The sequence below is a fragment of the Mucor mucedo genome (assembly GCF_025094135.1).
Source record: "Mucor mucedo strain NRRL 3635 chromosome Unknown EV154scaffold_88, whole genome shotgun sequence".
In the NCBI taxonomy this organism is placed as follows: domain Eukaryota; kingdom Fungi; phylum Mucoromycota; class Mucoromycetes; order Mucorales; family Mucoraceae; genus Mucor; species Mucor mucedo.
Genome location: NW_026252372.1, coordinates 88062 through 101385, shown reverse-complemented (window position 1 = coordinate 101385; position 13324 = coordinate 88062). Strand labels below are relative to the sequence as shown.

Below are 13324 nucleotides of genomic sequence, written 5' to 3'. Positions count from 1 at the left end.
AAAGATTAATAGAGAATGATGTAATCCTAAGGAGGAGAAATGAATTAATTTTAATTCGGGTGCTCAATTACTATCCAGCGTCATTATCTCCTGTAAACGAATCATTCACACATCAATTGGCAGTACAAAGATCAATCCATTATGTGTACATACCATTGGCTGCATAAATAATATTACCTTGTAAAGCCTTCAACTTTTTTTGACAGCGAAATATGTACATCAAACATTCCTTCTCTCTTAATTGGGGCAAGCGTCCGACTCATTTTAATTTGCTGTGCCATCGCGAAAAAAAGAATTCTCTCACAGCCACGCACACCTTTTCGGGCACCTCAAGAAATTTCGCACACGCATTAAAAAAAATAAATAATAGGTACGTCTGTGGGAAACTGTACTGGTTTCGTTTAGATGCATAATATTTTGTGCAATAGTATCATATCCTAGTATTTTTTTATATTAGATCCTCATTAGCATCTTTCAAGCCGGTCGTCATGGAAACGGCAGTTGAACAAAGATAGGGAGATATGGGAATATTTGCAATGATATCAAGTTCGTTATCGTCTTTGAGTAAATAGCATCTGATTAAACTTATATTTTCTTTGCGATTTTTTGAGGTTAAACTTCTAATTTGGGTGTGATATATACATTTTGGAAATGAGCAACAATACCAGAGTACCTACCATATATATACACCGTTCCAAAAAAAAGTTAGACTGCCATCAGACAATATGGCACCGGTCAGCAATTGTGAAATAAACAAACTGTCTAAAAAAAGAACGTTTTCTCCAGTGGCTGTTGAATATATCAAGTGATATGATTGTATCTTTAAATGGTAAAAGATGGCGATATATGCCTTTTCATGTGATGTCGTTCGAATTTTTTATTTACGTACTCAGCCAGTCGATTGAGTGATGGCGCCAAATAGACAGGAGCGTCAGGTTTGTATCCTCTGATCCTGACACTTAAAATGTGTTTAGGATGTAATGGGATAAGAGAGGTAACTTTAAGTCGACTATAGCAATATAAACACCAACTATAAGTTTAGAAATCACATAGAGTGAAATTTTTTTTTATTAAGTTATAATATACAGTTTCATATATGAGTCAACTACATGTAAGATCTAGATAAAAGAAATAAGTAAGAAGCACAGTATCAACCAAAAACACCAAATATTACCTTCTGTTCTCCTCTTCAATTGGTGTGACAGGATCAGCAAATGGATCCGCAAAAGGATCAAGATCATCTTGAGGCTTATCTTGAATCTGTAAGGTCAATCTATTAGGTGGTGGAGGAGGAGGAGCTCTGATTTGTTTAGGTGCTGGTAACGGAGGTAGTGCAGGTGGTGAGGTGTGTATATGATCATAGTAAGAAATGTTTTTCTGCTGAGCTTGCTGTGCTAATAACCAAGCAGCAGGTATCTCACCCACAAGCATCACATCATACATGTCCAGAGTCTTTAAGAGATCTTCATTTGTAGCTAATAATGTACCAATCCATTCCTCATTTTCAACTAATCTGGCATATCTCACGATCTTTTTCTTGGATTCCTCACATTTATCACGATATTCTTGTAGACGTTTATCATGCTGTAAGTCTATCTCCCACCTTTCTTCTGATGTGTTGATAAGCTTGAGTGCATTACTCAAATTGTTGGAATTTTGATTGGCTAGAGCGATTTCTTCAATGATTCTGGGTTTTGCCTTTTCGAAGTTGAATACACGCGTTACGTTACCCCCTGAACCAGAGGGAGATGAACCACCACTATTACTACCGGTAGCAACAGTGGTGGTAGCAGCAGCGGAACTATGACTACGTGGCTTATTTACAATCTTGGGTTGTTCAACCACAGCAGGTGTAACAGGTTTAGGAGCTGGTAATGATCTACGTTTATCTTGTGGAGAAGGTGTGCGAGGTGAAATGGGTGAATCGATGGTTCTAGAGGCAACTGTAGGTGACTGTACAACGGGTGTAGATCTAACAATGTCTGTATTTGCTCTTGGACGGGTCTAGACACATGATAAAGATTAACAATTTGATTCTCTTCTTTTATAAACAGAAACCTTACATGAGGTTTGTTTCTTCCCCTTTCGAACAATTCCGTGATGGCGCTCATACCCGCTTCACTTTTATATTTCATTGACCATGCACCTAGTAGTGATACAAGTTTATTTTTAACAGCTGGACTCTCGGTCTAGAATAAAGTCAGTTTTCTTTGTTTTATACATGTAATTTAAGAAAATTCCCATACCGAAGAGGTGATAATCAATTCAAATCGTTCTCTCAACTTTTCATTGGCCAGGAATTGTCCTAAAAAGAGAAAAAGTTAGATACATGTTTATTGTTTACATCTATTATTGCTTACTATGAAATTGTTGATTACTATTTTCCATTAATAGCTTGAGAATCTAAAATAGTAAAAGATTTAATGGGGATTGCCAATATATCATGGTACAAGTACTGACCTCTAAAACTCTTAATTTTTGCTGAGCACCACCGTGCTTAAGCTTCTTTCGAACGGTCTCTACTGCTTCTCGTGGTCCACTTTCTTGCATTTGAATGGACTCAGTCAATTGCTGCAGGAGGTACCAATCCACTTCCTCAAGATTAGAAAGTCTCTCTGTCATTTCCCCATTTAGGTTTAGAAAAAAAAAATTTCTCTTGTATGCATATGTTTCTTTGTTTACCTATATATAACGATACTGACGTCTTTTGAACTTCTTCAGCGAAAAATCCCATATTTTTTTTTAAAATAAATAAAAAAAAGTTAAGAAGAGAAAGAGAAAGTTTTAAAACGGCTTGGCGGGAAGAAATGATGTCAATAAAGTATTGGTGTAACACGCTGAATTTTTATTAATACATTTATTCTGAATCAGATAATAAAGCACTAAAGCCACCTTTCGTAATTAACAAGTTTTGTCTCTTTGGCACATTTCCAGGATCATATTCATCTTCTGAAGGATCGTCATCGTCTTCTGAATCCTCCTTCAAATCGGCTTCAATTACACGAAGTTTTTCATATTTGGATGAAGTAAAGAATCCAGGTGGTTTAAAAGATAACAGAATTCGACCATCCGCTGTTAGACGCAGAATTGTGTTGGCAGCTCTGTAAACATCAGGTCGTGCTGCTTTTGCTGTATGGAATCCTCTTTGCTCTGCAAACTCTTCACAGATAGACCATGCCGTCCATACATACTCTTCGCTCTTATCCCAATCCACTGGTGGTGTAATTGACAGCACCTTCTCCAACTGGATATGCTCGGCCTAACATTGTATCTAGTCAATATCTTGTGGAAAATATTATAAAATTGTACATACAAGGTATCTAATAGCACTGTATGGTTCCTGCACTTGTGCAATAGGATACATACCAGAAAGAATCTAAGGGGGTGGGGTGGAGACGTAAATAATGCATACATACAATAACAAAAGAACACGTTGCTATACCTGAAGTGCTCTAGGAATTAATGCAGGAAATACTAGACCGGGTGAATCACAAAGTCGAACATTTTCAGCAATATGAATAGTCTGAAAATGCTTTGTGTGACCAGGTGTACGACTTGCGCTAACCACAGTTCTTCTCATAATGCTATTGATGAGACTACTTTTACCAACATTAGGATGTCCGACCAGTCCAAGTGTCAAATAATCAGTATGGGGTTTGATCTCTCTGCCTGTAATTTCCAAGATCCTACTGAATTCGTCGTCTATGTTTTCGTAAATGTGAGCAATTTGAGATTTTTTCGAATTGTGCTACAGCGTACCTAATCCATCCATACTACCCGTGTCACTATCATCATCGCCATTATCGCTGTCGTCATTCATCTCGGGATTATCTTCATTGTATTGAGCAATAATATGTTTCCAATCCACATGTACTCCAGGCTTATTCACGGTATCACGACATACAGACAATATATTTTGTACACCTTGCGCATGAAAGTAACGTTTTCTAGGCCTCTTCATCTGAGTCTTGAGAGCATCTAAAATAAAGTGGTGAGTTGAAGGCTTTCCATACAAACAATTCATGTTTACATGTGGCTGTATCATCAATCAAATTGGGATCTCTGGGAAAGCAACTAAATGTGGCAATACGCAAGTTGGGAAATTCTTCTTCAAAATACTTTCTCCAAGCAAATACTGTAAATTCAGAAACAAGATCCACCTTGTTAAAAATACCAATAATCTTTCGCTTCAATTTATGTGTCACATATTTGTACAACGAGCGAGGAAAATGTAACATGGGATTTCGAATATCCATCACAATTAAAATGACATCACTGATCTCTAGAACTCTCCACCTTTAATAATCGTTAATCCGATTTGTATTTGTTACTTGCAATACATCATTAAAATACCACTTTACAATTGACGCCATACTTCCAGATTACGTTCAAACCAACTCAATTGTTCTCCACCATAGGTATCTTCCACAGCTCTGACCCAATTATTAAAACTCTCAATTTCTTGTTTTTCAACCTCTTCTTTTGTCATATCATAAGTCCAAGTGGGTCTCTTTGGGAATTCAATGAATTCACTATATTCATCTGGTTTAATTTCCATACAATCCTGTATACGTCATGCATTTCAATACTTGTCATTCTCTCATATATTCTTTGAATTTTTTTTCTATCGTACCTTGGGTAATCGTTTTAATGGTTGCATACTCTTTAATTTCTCTGTTTCGACTTCTTGACCTGATAATCTCTCAAAAACAGATACGAGCCTAAGAGGGACGTAAGAAGGACTGCATGTAAATGCGACTAGACACACTTACTTTTTATCATCACTCACAAGTTTTTGCTGAAAGTCCAATGTGGTCGTATTTTTTTTGACAGCTGAGACAAAGTTATCGGCTAAAGTCGTTCCAGGCTTTAAGTTCATATCACGTTGCAAATAATCAAATGAACTCGGGTCCACAAAAGTAGCTTTTTTTTTTTTTTTTTTTTTTTTTTTTTTAGTTTGGCGATCTTTTTTTTTTTTTTTGTCTTCACACTTACCCTTCTCGGCTTTTTTAGCATTCTTGTCGTGTAATTGCTGTTTCTTTTGCTTCCCACTGAAGGGCTTCTTGCGATGAGTTTTAGGAGGCATAATGAAAAGAGAAACAAGTAAATTTTTTATTTTTATTTTTTACTATTTTACAGAGTCACTTTTGTAAAGTGATAGGGAGCGGGGTAAAAAACCTTAATTGCATTGTCAAAATGATGTAATTTACTCAGTCATTTGTTCTTTTTCTCACGATTATGCTTATAAAATCAAGCAGATGTACACTGACTGTGCAAGCACTTATCCAAAACATTGATAGCAGCAGTGGTTGGGAAAGGATGGCTTAATAAAGTTGCAAATAAACAATTCGGCCGTTATTCTAAAACAACACAAGAACTAAGGTGGCCGTAGAGCGCACCTAGTGTCATTTAAACTGGGGATTATCAAAATGTAAAAAAATTAATCTCTTTAATAAATTCGATGATCTTATTAAAGCTAGCATGGACCTTTTTATAATAATGGGAGATTGATCTGGGTTGCGGATTGATAACGAGTTTCAAAGAGAAACGACTTATCGAGTCACTTGATAATTCTATATCTGCCATATGTTACTTTACTAAACGACGCCTACTTCTCAAAACCCTGCGATAATTCACTTGTTGTTTCTTATAGTTGGCTTCTAAGTGTTTATTACAACTCAATTATGGTCTTTGACAGCATAACCCATAGCAAAGGAGGATTTGGCAATAAGCATCAAAAAAATTCCCTTCATACACCGTAGGAGCCTAAAAGCTCAACCCTGCCACCAATGCAGTAATCTCACCAAGTTCTACATATTCTCGACTACTCCTACAGACGCAACGAAGAACCATTTTACAACAAACAAATTTTGGAACTACTTCAGTTAAGCATCCAATATAAAGCAATCCAATCAGCAACGACTAATTCAACAATATCATTAGGATCCTCCACTTCCGCACACCCTTCACTTAAACTATATTCTTAAAAGCACTACAATAACCATATTCTTTTTATTTTCTAGCAATTACATGATCAAAGTGTGTCACTCGATAGCGCACTTTTCAAATTAATTGGTAACTCGTATTCGGATTATATTGAATGGTTCTTTTAGTGAAGCAAGTTTCGAAAAATAGGATTATAGCTAAATGTAAAATCTGGTGATAATACCGAATACAACGAATTGATAAATCAGGAGATCTTTGCTCAGCATGTGATGGTGGGATTTGTTTAGCAAAGAGGAAGCATGGAGGTTAAAGGAGAAAAAAAAATCGGAACTATCAGTAAAGGAACCCGTGGAGTTTATTCTTAGAGGGAAAATACTTTCTTAAAAACCAGAGATAGCTTGTTGTAAAACCAACCTGAGGAACATGCGAGTATTATGCTTTTTATGTGCACTATATTTTTATATATCTTATTAAATGCTTATTTTTCCAGTATGTCCACTTGCTTATTTCGTGTCAATGGAATTCCATCGAATCCACTGATAAAGATTTCTACTAAAGCCTGCCCAAAGACGTGTTTTCAATGCTATCTCCAGAGTACAAACACCTCATCGAGCACTTTAGAAATTAAGAAGAGCTATCCGACATATATTATTTTATACTTCATAAACTCTGGGCCGTCTCTAAAATGCTGCTGCAGAATATTCATTTTAAACAATTGAGTCTTCTTTCATTTTTTTTTTTTCCATTTTTGTATACCAAGGACTTGCTCAAGTGACTCCCGTAACCTTGGTTTCTAGCTAGTCCTCATATAAAAACCAAAGAAAAAGTAACACAAGGAAGTATCGACTACCAGATGCTTAAGATTCGTATTTTTTTGTAACCATACGTCCTATTAAGGAATGTTCGAAAGGCAAGTGAAGAAGATTTGTTTGTACACCATGATGTATTTGTCGCACAATACCAGAAACTTTTGTTTGTTGTGTAAAGAAAAGAAATACAAATTTTATTAATTCTTTTTCAGATGATGAAGTATATACATGTATGTAAAGGGAGAAGTGAATGAGTAAAAAGAAATGGGTGTTAGTTTTCACATGATTGGTGTTGAAGGGTATCTTATAATCTTGTAGAATAGGTTGTGATGAATTCAACCATACCAGGTTTTAATTTTTCGGCTTGAGTTAATACAATAATAAAGTCGGACATGTGGTACAAAGTAAGTGCATTCATAACTCGAGTGATCAAATCGTTATCACTTAATTGACAAAGTATAACTGGACTGAACGTGTGTAAATAAATGAATAAGTGATGACACACACGAAAAAAAAAAAAAAAAGCCCTACGTTTCATCCTGTACAAACTTTATCATGGCCAAGGCTCGTCTTACTAGAGACCGTCTCCATTGCCGAACGTACGATTCTCTGATCCTGGAAGGTATTTTGCGTGTTTCGTCTAACAATGTTTGAACCATAGGAGCTATACAATCAGTTCTTTCAAATACTTGTTGTCGTTTGCTATTTATAAGTTTTAATAGCTTTTTCTTTTATATCTTCATCTCTCTTCCTACCTCCAATCATTTAATGTAGACCTAGTTCCGTCTGCGATATAGTTCGCTAAGTTTTCTTCGAGTTTAGTCGAAGCAGCACTATAGTACTGTGATTTTAATTGATCGTAGTGAGAATACAGAGGTGTTTTTCGAACAATGAGTCTAGTCATATCCACCAATGTTGTTGGTACTGTCGAATCTAGCACTGACAATTCGACTCTTATCTCCATCTCTTCTACATCCTTGATATGTTCATAAATACAAGTGCCTCTAAAGCCATATATCAACTTACATGTATCAATAAGCCTTGCAGGAATAAATCCGGCATGTAATGATGATGCTTCCTTGCATGGCTAGATCTGCTTCTTTCTTCCGGTGATAAAAATAGTGCCAACGTATTTATAACCTATTTTAATATGAGTATAGTTTAATCAACGTACCACCTCTAACTGCCAATTTACCATATTCATACTTGTTAAGGTATTACCCACAAGTAAAGTAGAGCCAAAAGTCTGCAGATGTGATGTGATTACCCTATGATTGTTCTTGAATAAGTCATGGTTGTACAGCACTGTGATTTTTTTTATATTTTACAAACTTGGCAATAAATGGGGAATCCAACATTTGTCTAGATTCGTTATCCAGGATAGTATGACTTGTCTATATTTGTCTGATTAATTATATGTGTGTGTGCGTGCGTGTGGGGTGGTGTGTGTGTGTATGTGGGATGATTTGCATGACCCTAATTTGATTTTTTTGAAACCTCACCTTTACACAATCAATCGGCAATGAAACAGATTCCAAATCCATCACAGATTTTACAAATGGCACTAGCTTATCTACAGTGAAAAAATTTAAAGCGTTCGACCAGGTCTACATTGTGAAAGAGATTAGATAAAAAAAAAGATTATCTTATCACTGATAAACCTACGATTGAGTGACGTTTATGAATTTTGCGTAACTTTAAAAGAGGATCAACTAATTGACTGGGTATACGATCACACAGTACATTGAAATACTGTGAGAAGTTCCTTAAATATCTTACGGGTACAACCAATACGAATGCACACAATGATTCTAAAGTAGGATCTTGGAACAAAAATGCAGTGCAGATAATGGCTTGTCGATGAAGTACGATCCATTTCGGCTCCACACCTTTTAAGGTTCTTCCCATTTCCCCGTTTAATACTTGCCTACCAATCATCATCTGTAATTTTTCTTCCATGGGCTCAACTGACCACACTTTTTCAACCTTGGGGCCCATAAGATTAGACCATTGAATCAAGAGTGCTGCAGAAAAAAATGATGATTCGAAAAGCTGGATTTCAGTTGAGGCTGATTTATTTTTTAGAGGTTTCTTATTTGTCGCTATTATAAAATGGTCAGCACAAGATACTTTGATAAAAGTAAAAATAAAAAAGGCTACCATTAGCAGCATCTTGAAGTGCAACTATTGCTTCTGAAGGGCCTTTTACGATCGGTGGTGGTAAGACAAGCTCAGCGGAAATAGGAGTTAGTGTGTCAACAATCTGCGGTGAAGGCAATGGGGAACTGAGAGTTGAATTTGCTTCAAATGCAGGAGACCGAATATGATGATAATGGTGATGGTGAGATTGTTTTCGTGTCAACTCTTCGGAGTCTTCAGTGGCAGTAGTTGTTGGAGGCGAAGGTGTTAAACTGTCATTATTTGTAGTTACCACAGCTGTCGTTGTTATTTCCAAGGTCTGTATAGCTGTTGTTGAAGCCGTGGCCTTTGACTTTGTAAGTCTTGTACGCTGAGGCGCCTGGTCAGTCATATCAGAACGGTGAGGTTGTGGAGAAAGAAAAAGAACTAACGGAAAAACCTGAAATGTTATTTTTTTTTTATGCCAGACTATTTAAGAGTCACATTGCACACACGAATGTTTGTGTGTCATCCAGTGGGCCTAACTCGACAAAATATAATCTATATCTAGTAATAATGCGGCAATTTTTTATTGTTATTATTGAGTGGTTTCTTTCAACACGACAAATGTATCAGTCTCTTCATCCCATGTCCAATTCGTCAATTCTACACCATAAGGTTTGGGTCGCAATTCGTAAACACTGATATAAAAAAAAAAAATGAGTTTTAAAGTCCATCATTCTGAATTTGTACGCTCACATACGTATGAATGGGTACTAGCATATGAGGCATTTGTGTTTGAGACCATTCTAGCAGATATCCAAGCAAGATTCGTAAAACAACTCTATGTGTAACAATTAAGCAGGATTGATTCATTCGTTCCAATTCTATAATCATAGATTGGAGTCTATGGATAACATCCAAATATGATTCACCTCCCATACCCGGGTAACGATAATAGAGCTTATTATCTTGACGAGCCTGAAATTCGGATGGATGTTGTGCTTTTATCTCTTCATATGTCATACCCTCTCTGCTCTAAAAAGAGAATAATTACATCAGCATTTTATTCCTCTTTTTTTTTTTTTTTTTTTTTTTTTTTTTGACTTACTCCAGAGTTAATCTCATTTAGAAAGCGGATATGTTTGATATCATACTCATCAGGATCAAATGATTCAGCAGTTTGCATACTTCTTTTCAACATACTAGTCCAAATCGTAAACTGTGAATTTGATATAGCCTCAGCCCTTGCCTTGACTTTTTTTTCGGTTCTAAACCTTTCTATGCCATCCTCATCCTCCTCATCCGACCCTTTCAACGGATCTTTTGATTCCTTTTCCTGTTTAATTTTTCTTCTGGCGAGATCTAAAGCAAACGCAATTCTTCTCTCTTTTACAAATCTAGCTAAACATTTACTAAACTTCCTACCCTTTGCAGACAGCTAGCAGTAGTGAAAAAAAGAAGTCAAGACCAGCATAAAAAAATAGGGGCATGTAGACTTACGGGAGCATCTCCGCCAATTCTACCTGATATGTTATCTTCACTTTCACCATGACGTGTGACAAATATTTGACGTTCTGTATTTGTTTAGATTAGTATAACAAAAACATCACAATGACCAAAACATACCAGCTAGATTGAAGTTCATCAAGTAAAATATACACTGGCCAGAGAGATAGCCTGATATGTTATGAGCAATGACTTTTTTACCCACATTAACCAGTTTACAATATTGAATATCATTTTCTTCTTCCCAATCCCCCACTGATTCATAAGCTCTCTCATAATTTGCTACACGATGTCTAAAATCAGATAATGCTTTCGCAGGATCCTTGTCTTTGTAATCAGGTCCGGATAATTTCAGCCTAAAGTTACGTTCCAGAACCTAAATAAATAAGTGAGAAGATTTTCCAAAAGACAACAAATAAAGAAAATCCTTCTTACAGCTTTGTCTGTACAAACAGATTCTAACAATAACACTTTGATTTCTGGTTCACGTTGAAGCCGATCAATTAATAATTTTCTAAACAGGTAATTTGAATATTTAAACATGCCATTTTTTTTTTCGTTGATGCCAAGTTACCTTCTTTGTACAGTGGAATTCGTTGCATCATGGATTGCCACGCGCCCTCCACTTTTGAGCCAATCGATTAATTCGTCTAATACCATTAAAGCTAAATCGTCACGAATTTTACTACCATCTTTATTATCAGGATCGAAAAATGTTGCGGATTGATCAAGTTGCTGTGAGTTTTTATTGACGCGACGCAAGTTACCCACATTAAATACTTTTGTTTCGTACTGCAACCAATTCAGATATCTTCTCAATTTCTTTACAATGTAACTCTTGCCTCTTGCGGGTAAACCAACTAGGATGTAACCGATTAGCGTATGAAAAACTTCTCTATCCAATTCAATTGTTTATCTTTTACCCATCACTACCACTAATTTACTATCCAATTGACGCTCCGTTTTTAGTTCTATAAAAAAAAGTGCTAAGTGACTACAAAAGTTACCAATGACGACTTTTTACTTACTTGGTGTCATAATAGTGTGTACAGCACCAGGAACGTCAAACCCGATACTATATCTGCTGAGGGAAGCTGTATCTTCAGCTTTAGGTCGTCTTGTTGCAGGATTGTCCAGAATGAAGGAATTATGTCGACTTGCTACTGTCGGTGATGCAGAAATGGCACTGTCAGGCTCATCTGTTACCTGGAATGAGGGTAGATCGATTGATAATCTAGCCAATCCTTCGGCCTCCAAATCCTTTTCTGTTTTGAGTACAGGTAATGTTCTATTTTTGCGGTTCCTGTAGTAGTGTGAAAGCATCATGAAGAAAAGAAATTGTGAAAAAAAAAAAAAAAAATGCGGAAAAGCTTTGATTTTTTATACGCAGGTGACACGGAGCTAGTGAGACTGAAGCATTTCATGTCGTAACTTGATGTAACATGGGAGTTGCATTATCTTGACACAAAAAAAAAAAAAAAATGTGTTAGTTACGTGTTTTATTGCACGCTACATTGAATCATAATCAGGTGCTGGAATATGAATCACCAAAAGAAGAAGTTTACCCCATGCTTCTTAATAACATATGATATTGCCGTATTTTAAAAATATTATTATTTCTCCATAGCTAGCCATTAAATCTAAGATATGATTTATCTACACATATTGAGTAACGATTGTAACCGTCTACTGCTATATGTGGTCGTGGAGCTCTGACGCCTCTAATATCACACTAAACACTGATTACATGTTTTCATGCCATAGTAATCCTTTTTTATATAAATATCTAATTTAAATATTCTTTAATACTAATCTGTTCAGATCCTTCATAAGTTAGCTAGATTTATGATGGACTTATTATCTCTCATTTATAATTTTAACTATTCAATAATGTATAATTAAGCTTCTTGCTTAATTATTCACTTTTGTTTGGTTTTAATTTGTGCAACAACTTTTATAGAATTAATGTTTTCATACATAGACAATTTTTTTTTTTTTTTTTTTATGATTTTCATCTTTTTATAGCGAATACATATTACTTAATATGTATGAACTATGCTCAAATACGGCAGTTTAATCTTGTAAAAGCCGAATATTTGCTTCATGAAAAACGTTCTGGTCTTTCCAAAAAATTACAACTTGATCCTTCTCTGCTGTCTGTTTTGTCTCCTTAGTTACAAATCGTGGAACAACAGTCAGCTTCCATTCAAAAGTATCATGTGGAAACACTTGCCTTACGTTCAGGTATTCGTTGGCGCGAGTAGGGTGAACTCTCCCCGGGCTATCTCAAGCGTACCGTTGCCTCTCGTACTACTCGTCAAATAATTCCTCCTCTTATTCATCCAGTAACTCAAGCTACCTGTACTACTTAAAAATAAGTGTTAGAAACTGCTTCGACCTTTTATCGTGATCTCTACACTCCTGATGATATTAATCAAGATGCTATTGATGAGCTGTTATCCTCTCTTCCTGAATCCCTTTGTTTGTCATCCTCTGATGCTGAATCACTTTTAGATCCCATTACTTTTGATGATTTACTACTTGCTCGCTCTACAGCTTCTCTTTTAAGTTCCAATGCGTATACTTTTAAAGTTGATAGAGAGTACCGTCTTCGCCCTCGAAACAACTTCGAGATTCGCACCCGTCCCAATCTAACTAAATCTTCTTTACGACAAGTTTCGAAAAATAAAATTACTTTGGTAAATACCTTTCTTTGTTCGTGCTTTCATTCCCGCTCGGTTTGCTCGATCTGGTTGTTTTCCTTTCTCTCAAATTACAGATCATCAAGTTGTTGACGTATCTCCATTCCTAAAGTAACTTGGTTTCCTACCAACTGCAGTTGTGGTTTTTAATCCTTTCATTACCAAGAAATTTTGTCGCATCTGTTCTCCTCCTTTCCTCTCCCGTTCTTCGTTACCGCCGCCTTATTCTCCAGCCTTTTG

The 13324-nt window shown here is 36.1% G+C and overlaps 6 protein-coding genes across 6 annotated transcripts; all 6 read right to left on the bottom strand.

Moving 5' to 3' along the window:
• Positions 1-1031: 1031 nt before the first annotated feature.
• EV154DRAFT_518196 (uncharacterized protein) lies at positions 1032-2834 on the bottom strand. Its single transcript, XM_051602584.1, has 7 exons — positions 2683-2834; positions 2461-2615; positions 2361-2403; positions 2247-2305; positions 2064-2189; positions 1175-2004; positions 1032-1118 (listed from the first exon to the last, which is right to left on the bottom strand). The coding sequence occupies exons 1-7, from the start codon at positions 2732-2734 to the stop codon at positions 1106-1108; spliced, it is 1278 nt and encodes a 425-aa protein (XP_051454701.1). The 5' UTR covers positions 2735-2834; the 3' UTR covers positions 1032-1105.
• Positions 2823-4404, bottom strand: EV154DRAFT_313233 (uncharacterized protein). The gene is made up of 5 exons (XM_051594919.1): positions 4362-4404; positions 3760-4296; positions 3443-3702; positions 3314-3376; positions 2823-3259 (listed from the first exon to the last, which is right to left on the bottom strand). Exons 2-5 carry the CDS (start codon positions 4043-4045, stop codon positions 2858-2860), a joined length of 1011 nt encoding a protein of 336 aa, XP_051454700.1. The 5' UTR covers positions 4046-4296; positions 4362-4404; the 3' UTR covers positions 2823-2857.
• Positions 4113-4516, bottom strand: EV154DRAFT_389586 (uncharacterized protein; the record flags this gene model as incomplete). Its single annotated transcript, XM_051595096.1, has 2 exons — positions 4113-4296; positions 4362-4516. Coding segments are annotated over 2 exons (339 nt in total), but the record flags the coding sequence as incomplete, so codon positions are not given.
• Positions 4517-7282: 2766 nt separating this feature from the next.
• Positions 7283-7719, bottom strand: EV154DRAFT_425981 (uncharacterized protein; the record flags this gene model as incomplete). The annotated part of the gene is made up of 2 exons (XM_051596282.1): positions 7283-7457; positions 7511-7719. The coding sequence occupies 2 exons, from the start codon at positions 7717-7719 to the stop codon at positions 7283-7285; spliced, it is 384 nt and encodes a 127-aa protein (XP_051454698.1).
• A 677-nt stretch (positions 7720-8396) lies between these two features.
• On the bottom strand, positions 8397-9285 carry EV154DRAFT_425963 (uncharacterized protein; the record flags this gene model as incomplete). The annotated part of the gene is made up of 2 exons (XM_051596280.1): positions 8397-8857; positions 8916-9285. 2 exons carry the CDS (start codon positions 9283-9285, stop codon positions 8397-8399), a joined length of 831 nt encoding a protein of 276 aa, XP_051454697.1.
• Positions 9286-9471: 186 nt separating this feature from the next.
• Positions 9472-11708, bottom strand: EV154DRAFT_484246 (6-phosphofructo-2-kinase-domain-containing protein; the record flags this gene model as incomplete). Its single annotated transcript, XM_051598644.1, has 9 exons — positions 9472-9574; positions 9637-9911; positions 9985-10314; positions 10377-10450; positions 10503-10758; positions 10818-10896; positions 10957-11242; positions 11306-11353; positions 11411-11708. 9 exons carry the CDS (start codon positions 11706-11708, stop codon positions 9472-9474), a joined length of 1749 nt encoding a protein of 582 aa, XP_051454696.1.
• Positions 11709-13324: the final 1616 nt, after the last annotated feature.